The sequence below is a fragment of the Carettochelys insculpta genome, chromosome 23 (assembly GCF_033958435.1).
Source record: "Carettochelys insculpta isolate YL-2023 chromosome 23, ASM3395843v1, whole genome shotgun sequence".
NCBI lineage: Eukaryota > Metazoa > Chordata > Testudines > Carettochelyidae > Carettochelys > Carettochelys insculpta.
This window is the reverse complement of record NC_134159.1, coordinates 5,566,944-5,586,318: the sequence shown is the minus strand read 5'-3', so window position 1 is coordinate 5,586,318 and position 19,375 is coordinate 5,566,944. Positions and strand designations below refer to the sequence as shown.

The 19,375-nt window shown below is 51.4% G+C and overlaps 1 protein-coding gene across 2 annotated transcripts in view; it reads left to right on the top strand.

Annotated features, from left to right (window-relative positions):
- IGSF21 (immunoglobin superfamily member 21) overlaps positions 1-18,785 on the top strand; it is a 283,680-nt gene extending 264,895 nt beyond the window's left edge. For both annotated transcript variants that reach the window (XM_074975635.1, XM_074975633.1), the window contains 4 exons: positions 12,521-12,606; positions 15,322-15,514; positions 17,228-17,266; positions 18,534-18,785. In XM_074975635.1, coding sequence (XP_074831736.1) covers positions 12,521-12,606; positions 15,322-15,514; positions 17,228-17,266; positions 18,534-18,607 — 392 coding nt within the window. In that variant the 3' untranslated portion in view covers positions 18,608-18,785. The remainder of the gene's footprint in view (positions 1-12,520; positions 12,607-15,321; positions 15,515-17,227; positions 17,267-18,533) is intronic.
- The last annotated feature ends 590 nt before the right edge of the window (positions 18,786-19,375 follow it).

The following is a 19,375-nucleotide window of genomic DNA, read 5'->3' as shown; positions in this document are numbered from 1 at the left end:
GCAGGTACCCACTATGGCAGGCCCCCCATTACACCCAGAGCCTCGAATTCCCCATCAGAATCCTTTAGACAAAAAAAAAGCGGTGGTGGGAAGGAGGCTTTCTTCTTCCCCAGAGAAGTCCTGCCCTGCTGAGCAAAGAGTGGCAGATGCTCCTCAGTCTGGGCCCATCACCTCACCTGCTCTTCCAGCCAAGCCAAAGTGTATGATGCCTTTGGGGGAAGGAAAGTTTGGATGCTCCTCTGCCTCACTCCTCATGTTTTCTCCCCACCACCGAGACCGACTGAGCTGGCCATGACTTCTACAAGGCAGGCACCTCAGGACCTGCGGCAGCTTTGGTGTTGGTGTGATGGGTGGAGCCAGTCTGCTGACCTTCAAAGCCTGTCCCTATTCCCTGGCCTTTGCTGGAGCCCCTCTGCTTGGGGGCGCTTTGCGGGCAAGAATCCACTGAGCTTTTCAATGATGCTGAGTCCATTGGTTACTTGTTGGTTGCAGTTCATAGACACTGAGAAGGAGGCTGCCTCAGCCCCTCCCCGCCCTCCACCCCTGGCTGGCCTTGCTAACAGTATCCCTCCGTCCTGGCAGTGATCATCACACGTTCCTGTCTCCATAGCACAGAACTTAGTATAACAGGGACAGTAAGGAAGAGAGGCGGAGAATCTTCTGCTCTCAGGTGTCTTTAGCAACTTACACTGGAACGAAGGAGGCTTTATGGCCTCCAGATCACTCTACCGCTCTGAAAGTGGCTCTTCCCCCTCCATGTCAAACAGCTCACTCTTCAATGCGGCCTCCTCCAAGACAGCCTCAGCACTTCAAAAGGAAGAGGAAAGGAAGCATCTTGCATCCTTGCCGTTTTCCCCAAGCGCATCAGATGGCAAAAGCTGCTCCTCTCAGCCCATTATTTTTCAGCCCTGATGGGATTAAAGCCACTTTCATTAATTTTTCAGGTTCCAGCACCCAAGATTAATTATCTAACTCCTCTCGCTGGAGCAAAAAATACCTAGCGAATCCCATTCAGCAGACGCACCGCACAAGGAAAAGGTCACAGTATGATTGTTAAATGAAGTGGCTGAGATAGGATGCAGGACTTAACCTGCCCGTTGGTCTTCCTGTGTGCTGACTGTTTTATATTCCTCAGCCTGCACTGCAAGCAAGTCTCGTGTTCCTTCAGATTGCAATGGCACAGCCTCCCTTTGGGTAACGAGACACCCAAATCCACAGTAGACCCTGGATGTGTAGAAGGTGGTAACCCATGCTGGAGTGGTGCATATGTGGGACTGTTGGGAGATAACCCACTGTGGGGTCTGCAGGCCAGAGTACAATCCGTCTTCAGCTGACTCAGGATGCTGCGAGGGACAGATTGTTCATCTGAGCTTTCAGTGCTGTTGTAAATTTCCAGCTGGGGGGTCCGAATTACTGCACTCTAGGGAGCCTCAGTAGAACAGACCCCAAAAAGGCTAATTGTTTTCCCTGGGAGCCTTGTGGAATTTTATCCTGAAAATTTTTCAGATTTTTCAACAAGGAAAACCAAACAAAGGAGCCAAACGAAAACAGCTGGTGTTTGAAAAGTTGAAGACCAAACATATTTTCAGTCTGTTTGGATTTTGGTTAAAAAAGGCTCAGTTTGAGAAAATCAAAAACTTTTACCCCCCTCACAGACTGGATTTTGATTTTTGTTGTTGAAAAAATTCAGCTACGTTTCTCTCCTTGTGAGGAGTGAGGTGACAGCCATTGCTATAACACCCCTAATGTTTGCAAGCATCACAGAGCCAAACAGGAGACGGAGGAAGTGAGACTGCCGACCAGGGTTCCTTCTCATTTTGCCCATCCATGGGCAGAATAAATTTTGTTCTGTGCACCCAGTTGTGTGCTGATGTGTACCACCAATAGAAACACACACTGCAGGCTGTGGGCGCTCTGCTAGTCAGCTGGCTGGCATTGGAATCTCTCTTGGGCAACCCCCCAAGCACTCAGCTTACAGGGAACACTGTTTGTACCCCAGCGGAGTGGTGGAACAGGCTTTTCTCGTGGAGAACACCACTGGACTTCAGGAACTCTTCTCTCTTTCTGCTGCTTCTAATCTTGCTCTGCATTAACTTGTCCTGACTTTGCCCACCTGTTGCAGTGCAAACCTGGCTGGGGGGAAATGCCCTTTTGTAAATGTAGGGGCAAGGAGGCACCTACGGGCCCCAGGGAGGCGTCACTACTAGAGCAGAACACATCTTGGAGGAGGAAGAGGAGAAAGATGGGCACGCAGCCCTTCTCCGTTGGTTTGAGTCTAATCCAGGACATGGTAGTGACAGAAAGCTGTTACCCTCTGATCCTTTGGTGAGGGGCTATGAGCAGTGAGTTTGGTGCCCTCTCTTCGGAGTGCTCAGGGAACCCCCAGATCCTGCTCCTCAATCCCTGTTTAAGAATTTCGACCCCAGCACCCGCATTAGGAGCTGTTGCAGGTTGGGGCCAACGTGCCTGCATGGCCCGTGCTGGGAGACCTCCAGAAGAGTACCCAGGCAAAGGTGCATCCAGGAAGTTTGGCCGGTCAAGCACAGCTGTTTGCCTTTGAGCACTCCATGGAAATTCCCTCCCTCCGACAACTAGAGAGGAAGAAATAAGAGCTTCAAATTATGATTCTTCTTTTCAAGAAGCCATTAAAATACCAACTCCTCCCTACACCTCCTTTGGGGCGGAGGTTGCACATTCTGCTGCAAGTCACAACGGCGCTGTTAATTATTCACTCCCTTGTTCATTCTTCAGGGGAGCTCTCAAAGCCTCTCCTTGCTCTTCCCTGGTTCTCAGGACCCCAAGCTGACAGAACGGATTGGAAAGTCATCGAGGCAGGCGTCAGCTCGATTTTTCCCTGCTTCTGACAGAGCAGCTTATGGTTCCCAGTGGAAATCCGTGGGAGCGCTGGGTACAACGCCTGTCCTGCTGTGCTGGCAGAGGCAACGAGCAAGCCGTTCGCACGTCCCAGGTTCTGCTCCAGGGGGCGCCACTTGGCAGCAGCGTTCCCTGTCAGCTGAGCGTTTGGGAGGCCGACCAGGAGAGGTTCAGGTGCTGCCCTCCTGATCAGCAGAACGCCCACAGCCACATGTGCACATCCATGTAGGAAGGGCTCACCCAAAGCTGCTCCCAAAGCTTTGAGCTCCTCACCAGCCTGAAATCCAGATGTGTCAGGAGGTGCCATTTCTCTTCTCCTCCCAACCCCAGAGACCGATTGTCATCCAAGGGAACCAGTGGGGTTCTCCTCCTCTCTGGAACCACTCAGCTCGCAGCTGGAAGAGGTCTGGCAGGGGAGTGTCCCCATCAGACAGCAAGAGGAGCTGATGGGCTGGAGCGCCCTGGCTCAGGCTTCAGTTGGCTCTGTGCTGAGTGAGAGGCACCAGGCAAGCGCAGCTGCTGCTGAAGAGGTTGTTTGCATCTGCAGAGAAGGAAGCTCACCAAAATGAAAGCTTGGGCGTGGATCCCATCCCACGCCTGCCCCACCGATCAGGGCACAATGGGATTTGTCAGGGCAGCTGCACTGTGCTCCTGCTACAGATCCGCACCCTGCCAAAGGGGAGGGGTGTGCATGGGTGTCAGGTTGGGACAGGCCAAAGCACCTGTCAGGCTCTCTGCTCCTCCTCCCACGCACATCCTACCCCCAAACAGACATCCCAGTTCCGCAGCTGTCACGCAGGCTCTGGTACCAAGCCCAACGTTCCCAAATGGAGCCACGCCTGCAATGATGCTCGAAGCAGACCCTCCAGCCCCACGACACGGGGATGCTTGGTTCCAGGTCTGATTTTGTAGTTCAGGCCCATCTTTGGGTAGGACACCCCTAAGCCATTCAGCAACACGTACTGGGGGCTTGGGGTCTCAGTCTATGGCCACTTATGAGCCACAAGGCAGGGTCTGAGCATCAAACCTGCATCACTGGTTGCATTTGGACATCTCCTTGGCTAATCCACTTGCACGTGTGACAGACCTGGGCTTTCCATTGTGTTTTTCCGCTCCCATAGCCACAGGAGAAAGGCAGCCTATGATGATGGCTCTTCCAGTGCTGTCACCTGCGGTGTTATAAGCACGCTGAGCTACGCTCATTTACATCGCTTTGGTCTGCGCCGTGGAAGTTGTATGCAGAGTCAGAGCAGAGGGGTGGGGGGGAAACGCATCAGATTGGCCATGGCTGGAGTCTATGTCGGGACTCACCCTATCTGACCTTGTGCTGGCAACAAATCAAAGTTCCAGCTTGATTGTGCAGCTGTGCGCACCAGAGCTACTAGGCGAATGGTGCAGTACTGGGTGTTTGGCTCTGCAGCCAGTGTGACCACTGTACTGACAGATCAACGGCCACACTGCTGCTGGGATTTCCCCAGACTGTTGCATCCTTCAGGTGGCCAACATTTCCATGCATGGCAGCAGCAGTTAACTATTTCCCCTCACCAGGTGTTTCCTGGACAACTGATCTGTTGGACAACACTGGTCTCAATGGAAATTCCAGTAGACTCCATTAGACTCCTCCAACTGGAGTTCCCATTGCCATAGTAGCTCCATTGCTCTGTTCCTAATTCAAGTTGCTAGTTAGCATCCATGTGAGAACTTCCAGCCGGAAATTCCCATGCAGGCTTCCCCAGGCATAGAGCAAGTGCCATCACTGAGTGCTGGAGTACTCAATAGACTGGCCTTGTTCCACAGGCAGGTGGGATTCATCTTCATGGCCAAGTTGCCGGTGACACCCAGCCTCTGAACTATTGGTCGCAACCTTCTCTCTGCAGCAGGGGCAGGAGCCCTTCGGAACCTCCATATCCTGAGCAGAGCTGGGCCACTAGCTGAGTTTTTAGTCTGCTGATAATGCTGAAACCACTGGGAAAAATAAGTTTGGGTGGAACTGAAGAAAAGATATTAGCGTTTTAATTTTCAGCATCCGGAGATGTAAAAGAGGAACAACAAAACATTTTATTCCAGCATAGAGTGTTTGCAATGTTTTGCTTTAAACCATTAAATAAAAGTGAACGACATTTCAAAACAAAGCCACATTTTGAACCAAAAATTTGCAGCACTGTGGGAGCTGGGAGAGAAGTTTCCAGTATGGGCAGTTTGTCAGAATCAACCCAAATGCAAGAACTGTTTTGGTGTTGCTGAATGGCTGTACCCCAAATAACATTTTGGCCACCAGCTTTCTTTAGCCCAGCCCTGGGAGGAGCCCTGAACCGCAATGGCAGGAGCCCGGGCTGAGCCAAGCAAGCTCAGGAGACAGGCAATGAGCTAAAGACATGAGACAGCTGCGCCGAGCACTGGGGCAGCTGCGGCACATAGCAAGCCAGGGCCCTCACTGTGGGGAGTGTGGCCAGATGGCTGCCCTGCATTCTTTCCTGCTACTGCTTGTGTACCTGGCCAGGAGCCCTCCTGCTGCTGTGACTTAAGCAGGCCTGACTCAGCTCAGAGCCCTGTCGTGTGTGTAGGTCAGAGGCAGAGGGGACTCAAGTGACACAGGAGGATTCTGGGTAGATGAATGAGGAGGCAGAGATCCCATTGCCACCTTTCCCTGCTACCAGCGGCCATCATGTCAGGCTGTCACAGGTGATTAACCACCCGTCAGGCTGGGGCCAAGGTGGGACTCTCTGCCTCATTAGCTCACCAAAGCCTGCTGTCTCCGAAGGCCAGAGTGAGCTAATGAGTGACTGGCTGGCATGCTTATTAATAGAGGAGCAGGTTTCAAGAACTGCTAAGGACTACTTAGAGATTTGTGGCTTCTGGCTCTCGTGTCATTGCCGATCTCTGCCTGGGCTCAGCCGCTTCTCCTGGCAGCCCTGAGACATCCCAGTGTCTCATGTGTTTGGCTGCATGGCAAACACATTGGCCCTGCAAGGGGAGGCTACCCACCCTGAGGTCGTCCAGCCCAGGGGCAGCCGCTTGCACAGGCCCAGTGGGCTCCAGGAATATTCAGGGCTTCAGGATCCAGCTCCACCGATGATCAAGGCCTGGTCTCCTCCCCAGCCCCTGTGTGCCTCCCTGGAGCATCTGCTGGCCCTGCCTGCTCTTCCCAGGTGATTTAAAAGGGCCCAGAGACCCCCAGCTGTTGCCACCACCACCACCTGTACTGCAGCAGGGCAACCTGCCTGCCCACTGTGTGCCACTTCTGGAAGAGGCCAGCACACGCCCAGGGTCACTGGGGGCAGAGGTGCCCCATGCTCTGTCCTCCACAAGCAATGAGCCGCTGCCAGAGGGTGAGCCGGTCGCTTTCAGGAGCCAGTGCCACCCGAGGTAAGCAGTGCCCCTGGCTCCCTTGTGCACCCCAACCTCCTGCCTCATCCCAGAGCCCACACCCAACTCCCACCCAGAGCTCCACCTTAACGCCTCCCACACCCAACTCCCACCCAGAGCTCCATCCCAACCCCTCCCACACCCAACTCCCACCCAGAGCGTGACCCCTTACCCCCCTCACTCAAACTCCCTCTCAGAGCTCTGCCCCTTACCCCCCATCGCCTAACTCCCTCCCAGAGCCTTTGGCAGGTGTTTGGGAGGGAGGTGATTTGAACTTTTTCTGGACACCATCAAAAATTATCCAAAGCTCCCACTGGGGCCCAGCCCAGCCTTGAGCCGTCCTAGCAAGAGATGCGTCACCCACTGGCAGGTGTTGAGCACCAGCACCCTCTATTGGCTGTCATCTGCACCACTCGTTGACGTCTCATGGGCCTTCGACTGCCAGCCGGAGGTGTGGAATCTGCTCCGAGTCATGTGGAAAGGACTTGAGCTTTGGCCGTGAAAGGATCCAATCCAGTCGACAATGCTTCAGAAGCTGGTGGATTGGTACAGGTATATCCAGTCCTCCAGCCCCTCTCCATGGGGCGGGGCAGAGCGCACGTACCCTACACCCAGCCAGCTGTGCAGTTTGGGAGAACTGGGCGGTGGCACCTCCTTATCCTTCCACAGCCCCTCACGTGATCTGCTCACACCCTGCAGCATAAAATTTGATTAGCTCTTTATTAACGTGCAGAACTACTGCACCAGTGTGTGTTACTGCGCGCAAAATTTAGCCAGCTTCTGTTTATGCCCAGCCACAGTCTGACTTTACTGCAAATCCCACTGCCACGAAGAAACCGCTGCGTTTCCCTGCCTGCCATCAACGTCCTGGCTGGGGTGATTTAGTCGGGGTCGATCCTGCTTTGGGCAGGGGGCTGGACTCGATGAACTCCTGAGGTCCCTTCCAGCCCGAGGATTCTATGATAACCACATTGTAGCCAGCCTGACTTTGCAGGACAAGCAGCAGGGAAAGATGCCTCGTGCCACTTCAGCCACAGGGAGGCTGAATGTAGGACACAGGTATAGCCAGGAGCATTGGAGGCTTTTGTAACTGGGGCTACAGCTCCCGCCAACTTGAGTGTCTCCCCACTAGAAACCAATTAGTGGTTGTTAGAGGGAATGAAATCTGACAGTGCTTCTGCCAGGTAGCGAGTTAAAAACCAGCAGAGTCTGAGCGAATCAGATCCTAAAGCAAAGATGGAGAGTTGCCAGAATTACACTTCTCCTGCCCCAGGCTGGCCCGGATTGACTTGGGTTGAAATCGTTGGCAGGTGCAGACACTGAGCAGTAGCATGGTGGCTGTGTAGACATGCCCGAACACAGCTGCAAAGGGACCCCAAATCCCACACGAGGAAGGAAGCAGGGAGACAGGAGGCAAGAATTGATTCAAGCCAGAATGGTCCTGTAGAAAGAGGAACTGTCACCCCAGCCAGCCCACAGAGCAGTGCATGAGCTACCCAAGTCAGCTGGGAGTAGGAAGGGCAAACTGCCAGACCGCAAAACATGGAACATGAAAATGTTTTAAGTGTATCGGCAGGAGAGGAATACGCGGTGACAGAGCAGTGTAATATCACGAACGACAGGGACAGAGCGCACTTACACATCCGTCCTCATGATGCAAGTAAGAACTGAAAAGCAACACATTTAATACCAATGTAGGGAAAGGCTTTTGTTACACAGCCAGTTATTAACCTGTGGAACTCATTGCCACAAGGGGCCACCGAGACTAAGTGCTTACTAGTTTGACAGGGAGACCAGAATCATGTTTGATGGAGTCGACAATGGGATGCAATCCATGTGCTTCAGGGCATCCACTTAGTACTAAGTGACAGGGGGTCAGAAAGCAACTCCCCTCTGGGGCAGGTCACCATGTGTCACCCACCTTCATTCTTGCACCAAGCTCAGACACGCTCCAAGATGGGCCACTGGCCTGATCCAATGTGGTGGTTACTGTGTTCCTAAGTGGGACAGCTAGCAACAGTGCACAATGAGCAGTAGACAGTCCCTTGCACTCAAGGCCAGTCGACTCTCTCAGCTCTCACAATCCCAGAGCAGCTGGGGGGGTTGCACAAGGTATAAATTGGAACAGAACATGTTCCAGTGTAGTTCCCTCCCCACCTCCATTCAAGCTGATGCTCCTTTCTCTCTCGCACCATCCCACCCCCGATCTTATTCTCCAGCCTGCAGTCCCTATTCTCCTGGTGCCCCCACCTCTGCACATCTTGTATCTCTCTGCAGGGCTGCCATACATAGCCCCTGTATTTACAATAAGGAAGGTCTCACCAGAGGTCCTGCAGAGATCAGGGTTCACTGGCCTGTAGGGTTAGTACATCCCACCGGCTCACAGTGTTTCCCCCTAAGGACTTGTGATTCTCTAGCTGTGGAACTGGTGAGGAAATGAGCTGATTTGCTACCTGGCATACACGGCTGTGCAGCAGCTGAAAGAGCCAATATGCTACCAGACACCACGAGGTCAATGCAGTACATAAAAAAGCAGCCACAACCCTGGTTCCAACTGTAGTGTCAGCTGAAAGAGGTGTCCACGTGCCAGTGAACGGCCTATGGTCAAGCACCACACCCCCCTCAGCAGAGCTGCTGCCAGCTCACCACATCTTGCCCTCTGAGAAATCCCTGCTGTCCCCAGGCAGCCCTCTCGCGGTGCCATTTATATTTAAAGGCTGCGTTTAAAATAAATTTGCTGCCAGAGGCGATCAGAAGGAACAGGACAGGCAGGGCACATGCCACTCCCCAGCTCTGATTTATTCACAGCGATGCCTTGCAGAGTGCTACTCCAGTGTCTTCTGGAAGCAAATTGGTTTGGGCTTTGCAGACCGGGGTGCAGAGGATATGGCAACAAGGAGAGAAAAGTTACTTCATGAACGTGGCAGACCCATGGCTGGAAGAGAACAAACAGGGCTGACTCAGAACATGGTACAAGCAACACAGGACTCTGGATGTGGAGAGCCCACCAAAGGCTGGAGAAGAGGGTGGCTGAGGTTCTCAAAGTGGAAAGCACCTTCATTGGGCAAGAGGAGTATCTGCATGGGAATGAGCTTCATGGCCAGTGCTTGTGGTGTGGCCAGTCCTCTTTGGGTGGGTGGCGAGTGTGAGAAGTGCAGCACAGGTACGCGGGAGGGGCTGGGGCACCTACTTGCCAAGGAGCTTTTAAGGGCTTAAAAGTCTCCCAGCCAAATGGTCCCCTCAGGATAAGCAGTTGTGTCTCGCTGCCCTTCCACTGGCCTCGCTCTCCTTCAGCACCTTGCGCATTCTCACTGACTGGCCGCCGAGTTGTCTTTACCATGGATTCGGCTGGACTTGCCTAACAGGCACACCCGTCCTAGCCATCGCTCTCGACCATTCATGTGGCTACGCACAGCGACACAGGCACGCTGTGTGTTTCTCAGGAGCGACCCAGATGGCCAGGGACACTGGCCAGAGTGCCTTGGCCCCCACCAGTGAAGGACCAGCACAATGGCTAGTTTGAGGTGCTTCAGGCCCCCCAGCTGGCAGCGAGCGCCTTGTTCAGACCCTCAGCTCAAGCCCTTGCTGTTGGGCTTGGCTATGGACAGGTACAAACAAGGCGTGGCCCTGGGCAGAGACGAGTGTCTGGGCAGTGGGGAGTGCATAATGCGGAGACAAAGGTGGACATTTTCAAGGGACGAGGGAGGACTCTGATGTGGAATGCCATAGTTGGTGGGGGACCAGCCCGAGACATCTTGAGCCGAGCATCCAGAACTCTTCATGGCGTCATGGCAGCTGGGGCGCTGAGCCCTCTGGAAATCTGAGCCAAAGGGGATCCAGTCAGACAGCCACAAATAACTGGGACCCCAACCGCTGAGGCTGCCGTTGAGTGGTTTGGTCTGTGGCACTGCTGCTCTCCGCTGGCTGGTGTGAGGCCAGCTCAAATGTTTTGTGACTCATTCTCTAGTCCAAGGTGGGTAGGGGGACATCAGTCTAGAGCAGGTGACAGTGCTGGGAAGACGCAGGTCTGGCGAGAGAAAGGTGGGGGAAGCCGCAAGACCTAAGCTGAGTGCGAGTGAGGTGGACGGGGTGTGAGTCCCTGGAGCTGGAAACTTTGCTTTTTACATTCGCTTTATGAAAATAGCCAGTGGTCCCCTGGACTTGGGAGGGATTTAGGGCCTGATCAGCTATGGCATTTAGGCTCGCTCTGAAATCAATGAGAGTTCAGTGCCTCCAGACCTCTGAGGAGCTGGGCTTTCAAACTCAACCAGTACTGAGCAGCCATGGCCTGTTGCTGGGGAAGCAGAGTATCTGCCCAAAACAAGTCTGCATCATCCCAGCTCGCCTGGCTCAGGGCTAAAGAGTTTCTCACCCCCATGTCCAGGGCCCACATGGCTTGCCGCCATGCTTCTAATGCAGGAGGCAGGGAGAGCCTTCCGGGGGTGGCTATCAAAGCTGAGCCTTAATCCACGGGAAGAAGGCTGATACGCGACACAAGCTAGTCGCCTCCAGAGAGGGCTGCATGCTTTCCCCTCCCCACCCAGCCCGCCCAGGGAGCAAGAGGCCAGAAGCTGCAACCACCTCATCTCAGAGTGTCCCTGATGCTAACTCCATCCCACAGAGCTGACACTTCTGAGTGACGGAACAGGCCAGGTTGGCATGTGCCCAGAGGAGGAGGTAGGACAAAGAGTCCACGTCATCTTCTTGCTCTACTGGCCAGTTCTGCAGCTAAGCGGTGGCAAAGGACAACTGAGGCCTCTGCTCCACACGCAGAGGTGGCTTCAGCCTTACCCAAAAAATGCCCCTGCCAGTATCACAGGGAGGAGGAGAAGTTGTCATTGTGTTGCCTTGGCAATGGCATGGGCAACCTTTCCAGCTGATCCTTCTCTTCCCTTTTCCAGCAGGTTACCTCATGCCACGCCCCGGGCACCATCCACTGTAAAATGCTAACGAGCACCCGAAGCCCAGTCCCTCTGCCCAACGACAGTCATTTCCTGTGCGGGGTCACGGCTTCCCTTTAGTGGCCCAGGCCCTGGTGCTGGATTATTTTAATAACTCACTAGTTTTTTAGTGCCCCTACAAATGGAAAGCACACAACTTCGGAAGGAGGGGGTGATCCCCTGGCTGATAGCAAGGTGGAGGCACCAGGCCAGTTTCCTGCAGTCCCTCTGCAGCAGAATCTGAGGCCTGTGCAAACAAAGGGCTGCATGAGGCGGAATTAAACAGAGGAGGGTGAGAGCTGTTGGGGGTGTTTTCAGGGGCGGAGTGGGTGGGGTAACCTGGGGCAGCTTGCGGAGACCCTCTTGTCTCAAGAGGATGCTGTCTGCTTGGCCTCCCTCTGATTGTACGGGGGGAATTTGTCCAACAGTCCAACAAGGAGAGGGAAAGGTCAGAACAGAGAAGAGAAAACAAAACAGCATGAAAGGGGACCAGAGGAAAGGTGAATAACCAGTGTAACTAAATAGCAAGTGGATCCTCTTTATATCTGGGGAACTCTTTCAGGGTCCAGTCCCACCCCTGTTGAAATCAGTGGGGGGGTTTCCATTGATTTCAATGGGAGCCCTGCACAGTCAGTCTTAAAACATCTCTTTTCTGTTTTAACGTGCCTCACAGACTTGGCTGTGGAGACAAAGGGTTGATCCCTTAGTTGCTGGGCTTTAGTATTTGAATCTGGAGGGTGTGCTTCTTTAAAAGCAATATTACAGTTAACACTGTTTTGCATTAGCCCATAATACTGAGGGACCATTTGATTTGTTTCATAAGAATCTAATTTAAAGATTTATGTTATTTTTTAAAAAATCATTGCTCACCAGGAGGTCCTGATCATTCAAGTACCTGTCTATTCATATAATCACTCACACTGGCATCTGTCTGTCTAGCAAGCTTGTAGTCATCTATCTATTCATCTATCATTCATGAAGATATCTATTTCTCAGTCATCTAGACAACTATCTACCCATCTATCAGTCTTGAAGGTACCTGTCTATCTGTCATCTAGACAACTGTCTAGGCATCTACCAGTCATGAAGGTGTCTGTCCATCAATCATGGAGACAGCTGTCTGTCCATCTATCACTAGCATGGGCATTTTTTTATACCTACTGTGTCATCTAGGCATGGATGATACCACACTTTTCCTTGTGCTACTGCACCATTTCAATGACTGTTTATGGTGTGATTATTAATCTGTCTGGGCTATTCTCTGTGGCTGTATTTGTCTATGTTGGGGATTCAATGCTCTGCTAACATCCACTGTTTCCCCCACTCCTGTCTCCCTGCAGTTGCTCCAAAGGGCCCAAAAATAATGATGACCCCAACGAGAGCCCGCGTTGGAGACACGGTTCGGATCTTGGTGCAGGGCTTTCAGGTCTGCTGGCTTTTTATCCTCTTAGCATGCTAGGGCCTGGTTCCTGTTGCACTGACAGATGTTGATGCAGATTCTCCTGAGGAGATTTATAAAAACTGGCAAAGAAGCAGATTTTTGGGGCAGGGGGTGCAGGGGAGGGGGGTGTTACCAGTGAGATGATTGAGTTTAGTTTGACTTTGGGATTTGATTTTTTTTCCTATCAGCCAGACCCCCATCTGAGCCACTGATTTTGTTTGCAGGTTCTACACCTGCACATGCAAAACAGAGAATTGTGCATGCAGACGGATAATGATGGCTGTTGGCTTGCCAAGTTCCTTGAGTTGCATGTCCACTCATGCTAACCACACACAATAAGTAAGGCTTGCAATTCCTCCTGGGTTTTGCATGCCCAATTACACCCTCAGCTCTTGAAATTGGCTTTTTTGTCTCACAGTTAGAAATTGATTTGTTGTCACTTGGAGTTTTGTCTAATAGAAATCACTTGACTAAACAAATGCCCACACATCTCTATACCTTTGGCTTGGAGTATTTATTCTGTAAAAGAATGATGCAGTAATTATGAACCTCGCTTGTGAATTACTGGCACAGAGTTGGGTGCTCTCCCTACAGAATAAATAAGTGGGTTTTACATCTATGGTATCTCTGAACTAGGAAACAAAATGTGTCCTCCACTCATTTTAGCTAACGCAAGGGAAAGTCTTAGTAAAGAGAAGGCACTTAGTAGTCCAACACGTGTTGGCAGGTGGAGGTAATGTCGGGTGTGCCTTCACCTGCTAACACCTAGGAAAGCTACAATCTGCCTTGTCTTCATTAGGAAGTTAGCTTGTTAGTTCCCAAGTCAGCTGATTGGCGTGATGAACATGCATGTTTTCCTGGAGCAGAGTTAAGCTTTAGTATTGTGTTATTATGGGACAGATTCTCCAGCCTGACACTCTGTGCAGCCCTTCTCATGTGTGCAAAGGAGATGGAAAGCCACCCCACCAACCCTCCTCTTAGGGGTGGGAGCATTTCCTACCCATGGCTCTCATGCTGAACAACCAGCCACCGTCTGTGCATTCAGCCCGCTGGCTAAGTTTTTAATTTCAGTCCTTTAACTGTAACCGACTTGTGGAGGATTTGAGGTCTGTTTCTTGCCTTTGTATCTGCACCTGCATGTGGTGTTTTTTACAGAACTAACACAGCTAAGCAAGCGAAAATCTAACCATGTCAATTAATTTATTCCGTACGGTGACCTGCCATAGCATCTTTAAGGGTCCATCTACACTGCAATAAAAGACCTGTGGCACAGCCATGGCTGGCCCAAGCCAGCTGACTTGGGGTCACAAGGGTGCAGCTGCAGGGCTAAAAATTGTGGTGCGAACATGCAGGCTGAGGCATGGGCCAGATCCCAAGCTCTGAAACCCTATGATTGGGCTGGGTCTCCAAACCTGGGCTTCAGCCTGACCCTAAATGGCTACATTGCAATTTTAGCAGCCCCACCCTCGCCAGCCTGAACCCACAAACCCAAGTCAATTGACCCCAGGCTCAGCAACGCAGTGATACAGGGATTTTCTATTGCCGAGTAGACACAACCTAAGAGCTGAGCACTGGCATTTCAGTGGTGACTTGGTGTCAATCCATGCCATCTTCTGGAGGGTCTGTAAAGTTCTCAGGGACCTTTGAGGTCAAATTATCAATGGTTCCCAAACTCTCTTGGGCCACGCAGCTTCTTCTTAACAAAACTGTTGTGAGGTGAGAGGAGGAAGTGGCAAGCTCAGATATCCCTTGTGGTAGACATAACCCACTTCTGGAATCCTGGGATTAGAAACTCTAGGGGTCATAGTGGATCAAAGTGAGTCAACAGTGTGATGCTGTTGCAAAAAAAGCAAACATGATTCTGGGATGCGTTAACAGGAGTGTTGTGAGCAAGACACGAGAAGTCATTCTTCCGCTCTGCTCAGCGCTCATTAGGCCTCAATTGGAGTATTGTGTCCAGTTCTGGGCACCACATTTCAAGAAGGATGTGGAGAAATTGGAGAAGGTCCACAGAAGAGCAACAAGAATGATTAAAGACCTAGAGAACATGAGCTATGAGGGAAGACTGAAAGAACTGGGCTTGTTTAGTTTAGAAAAGAGAAGACTAAGTGGGGACACGATGGCGGTTTTTCAAGAGGGTTACAAGGAAGAGGGAGAAAAATTGTTCTCCTTGGCCTCTGAGAGTAGGACAATTAGCAATGGGCTTAAACTGCAGCAAGGGAGGTTTAGGTTGGACATTAGGAAAACCTTCCTAACTGTTAGGGTGGTTAAACACTGGAATAAATTACCTAAGGAGGTTGTGGAATCTCCATCACTGGAAATATTTAACAAAGAGGAAGCCGTGCTAGTCTATACACTATCAAAACAAAAAGCAGTCAAGTAGACTGCTTTTTGGAAATATTTAAGAGTAGGTTAGACAGACATCTATTGGGGATGGTCCGGATGGCTTTTGGTCCTGCCATGAGGGCAGAGGACTGGACTTGATGACCTCTTGAGGTCCCTTCCAGTTCTAGTGGCCTATGATTTTATGGTCCCTTTGGCATTAAGATCTGAGTCAGTGGACCTTTGGGAGGTGGCAAGCTCTGACGGCGAGCTCTGTGTCACTATCAGGGGATTCTCAGTGCCTGTAGTGATGACAGCGACTCTGTTTTCTTAAAATAGCCCATCCTTTTAAAACTGGTTTCCCCATTTTGTCTGCAGAATGAAGTCTTCCCCGAGCCCTTGTTCACTTGGACCCGTGTTGGGAGCAGACTCCTGGATGGCAGCACTGAGCACGATGGGAAGGAGTTGGTCCTGGAAAGAGTGCCAGCTGAGTTAAACGGCTCGATGTACCGCTGCACTGCCCAGAACCCACTGGGATCCACCGACACCCACACTAGGCTTATCGTGTTTGGTACGGGAGATACCCTTCCACAGCCCACATGACTTCAGCTTGTTCATAACATCCTCCCAACCACTAACCAAACAGAAACCTGCTTTGCCTTCGGCTTGTCCGGGCTGCTTTGGCATTTGCAGTTCACAAGGCCTTGTGTGACTGATCATCTGAGCACTTGTCGGCAGCCCGTGCCAGCCCCTTAGCTGAAAATCATCATTAATATTATTTATTTTGCAGCTCGAATAACTAGCCCAGGGTCTGTGGCCTGAAAAATTTATGATCCAGAAGTGACATTCGTGGGAGGTGTTTATAGGACATGTGGGACAATAATTGATTATTTTGGTTCTCTGCCAGTTCTGGAAAAAAAAATCATTGTGAATCAGCTGAAAATATATTTTATTGACATTTTTGTGGCAGGGCACAGGGCTATTTCTCCCTTACACTGGGCTGCTGCGAGAATATGACTAGAGAAACCCAGGATTATTTTTTGCTCAGCACAGTTCTCCCAGCAGCATGGGCTGCTCCTTTGTGGTCTTAGTTTCACTAGAGGTTCACAGACATTAAACATGGCGATGCAGGCCATCCTCCTAGCCAATGCAGGCACTTTACAAGTGCCATGGCCAGTTAAAAGGAGAATGACGGAGCTTCCACCACCTTTATTGGGAGACGCTTCTACAGTCCGGTGGTCGTCCCCTTAAGAAGCCTCCTTGTGTGCTTTTTTAAATCTCCATCCCTGGAGTTTGCACCATCCCAGAAGGCAGCCACTGGGAGCTGCCAGGGCCATGCTTGTGGGCACAGGCTGCTCAGGGAGTCCTCCTACCCGCAGCATGAAGAGACATGCAGATGCTGGCCCCAGCAGCTGGCCACTTTGAGAGGCATTTGGGGCCTTGGTAGGCAGGGAGCATGCCCAAGGGTCCCACTAGGCTGCTGGCCAGGGGCTGCCAACAATAAGTGCCTTCCAGCAAGAGTCTGCACCTGGCACCCCACCTTCTCCTGTACCCAACTGCCTGCCCCGGTCACACCCCAAGCCTTCTGTACGTCTTCCTGCATCTATACCCCCTCCCAGACCCTGCATCCTTCCTGCACCTCAATCTCCTGCCCCAGGTCACAGCTAAAACCCTCTGCCCCTCCTCCTGACCCTCTGCCCCCGATCACAACCCCCTCCCAGACCCTGTACCCCCTTGTGTACCTCTCCCCAGGTCAGAATCCTCTCCTGCACCCACACCCCACTTCCAGACCCTGCACCCTGATCCCCTACCCCACATCACAGCACCCTCCTTCTCCCAAACTCCACACCCTCTCCTACACTCCTAGCCCCTACCCTGAGCTGCTTTCTGCACCCAGCCTCTGTCCCACTAATATCATAGACAAAAGCAGCCTTTAGTCACCTACCAAATTCTTGGAGTGGCCCCCCCCGTGAAAAATCATCACCCACCTCTGAGGGAGGGAGATGGGACTCTGTGCCCGCAGATGAAACTCAGCGATGAAAAAAATCCACAGAGTTGGGGCTGCCCAAGATCCCCCTTTTTACAGTTTCCCACTTCATGGGCCATCAGGAAAGGATGGGCCCTGGATGTCGAGCAAGGTCGTGTGCCCCAGTGGTGTGCAAGAAGCACTACCTTTCCATAACCCAGGCGATAGATGAGCACTTAAAAGCTCCTTTTGATGTTATCCTGTCTGCAATTAGCATCTGATTCTAATTAGCATCTGTTTATATTTTGTTTTAATTAGAAAACCCAAATATTCCAAGAGGCACAGAGGACTCAAATGGTAAGTTTGGATTCTACGCTGCAGTCCCTCATAAATTACAGTGAATTTCTCAGGTACCGCTGGGGTCGAGGGATAGAACCAAACCCCTCATGTTTTAAGGAGGCCAAGTATAGATAAAACGTTGCCCTGTGTGTATGGCCAAGAATCTTACAGGACCCCAGGAGCAAACGTTGGCTGACAGTTTGACCCATAGTGTTTATATTCAGCTGGCAAGCCACTAAGCCAGGGGTCAGCAACCCCCAGCACAGGTGCCAACAGCGGCACATGAGCCGATTTTCATCAGCATGCAAAGTGGGAGCTCTGCCCTGCCCTTCTCCCCCACGCAGCCGGGAGCTTGCTCAAAGCCAGGCCGCTGGTGGATTAACAAAAGACCGGCTAATGCCGCCCGCCACCCCCTCCATGGTAAACCTCTGCCTCTTCAGTTGTTTATTGATGAAGCTGTTGTAAGTAAGACTGCTGATGACTTCAAAAAGGGCTGGGTCCGAAGGCAGAAGGGGCATGGTCCATGGCAGTTAGCCCTTAGCACTGCTCAGATCACTCCCCCTCATCCTTAGAGCCTCACGGAGCGGCAAAGCTGTGCAGCTGTGGCACTTCAGAGGGGCTTGGAGCTCTGTCTGTCACTGCTCCTGCTAAAGTAGCAGCAGCAGCAGCTGGAGCTTTGGGGCCCTTTAAAATGCCACGCCCTGGAGCAACTGCAGATCCGTAAGCAGTAGGAGTTACAGGTGTGTGTCAGAGTCGTTTGGCAACTATTGGGTCTTAGCCAGTCAGCACCTCAGGCCAGGGCTCTGGGCCAAACTCCCATCTTAGAGCCACCATTGGGAGAAAGGACGTCCTCGTGGTTAAAGGACTGGACTGGGATTTGGGAGAGGTGGTCTCAATGCTGGCTCCGTCGTACACTCCTGGTGGGACTTCACTCAGAGCCACATTTTCACCCTCCCAAAAACAGGGGTATCAACCTGTCCATCTTCCCACCCATTGTCTTGGCTCTTCAGGCTGTTGGCTGTTTGTGGCCAACATTGCCCCCTGCGCTTTTTGTGCAGTGCCTAGTCCAATGGGAACCCAGGCAGCGGGGGCTCCTAGCTACTGCCATAAAAAAATACTGAATATGAAACCTCATCAGCATTGGTGGGAATCCAGGGTCACATGGCTGAACTCAGTGGCATTTCTCTACGTTTACACCAGTATCACAGTGGTCACAATCTGGTGTCTCTTCATTTGCAGGACACTGTTGATCGTAACACCTCTAATGCTTCCTTGTTTTGTCTAGGTTCAGGGACCAGCCACAATGGCTTCAGACTAATTTTGATGCTCACCCTAACAGTGATCATGGAGCTGACGTGAAGGTTTGCCTCTTCCTCCTCCCTTGAACGGTTCCACCCAGCATTTACATCTCCGTCAATTGGTTTTCTTTTCTTTTTATTCTTTTCTTTTTCTAAACTATTTACAGTCCTGTTATCAGTCTCTTTCTGTCTGTGTCTTGGCTTCCTCAGTCAATTTAATTAAAATGAAAAAAAATATCCCCTGGTAATAGACTGTGCATATTATTTTCCATATGTAGTCCTTGGCATATAGAAAGGGCAGTCTGGTTGTTGCACTGGCAAAACAAGGGCTGGTAATTACACACAGCAGCCCATACAGGGAATGAGTCCAGGCACACAGTTTGCAGATGTAATTGAGACACTGGTGTTGACAAAAGTTATCCCATCTGGACAAACAGAAGCAGAAAGTCTAGCAGAGGCAAGAGCAGGGATTGAGGACAGGTGGGTTCTGTCTCCGGCTTTGTCACAAATGATATGTGACCTTGGACAAGTCATTTGGATCAAAATTTTTAGAGGCACCCACTGCTTTTGAGCACATCCCCTTCAAATTTTCAGATGTGCCACGCCCCCATTGAGTTGTTAGTACTCATCAGTTATTGGTAATCATCAAGCAATCCCTCTCCTGCATCCATTTCCAGACTCTGACAAGCAGAGCTACAGCATCCCTTCCCGTCTTGGCTAATAAGTATGGATGGACCTAATTTCCATGAATTTATCTAGTTCTTTTTTGAACCCTGATAAAGTCCTGGTCTTCACTGCATCCTCTGGAGAGGAGTTCCACAGGTTGTCT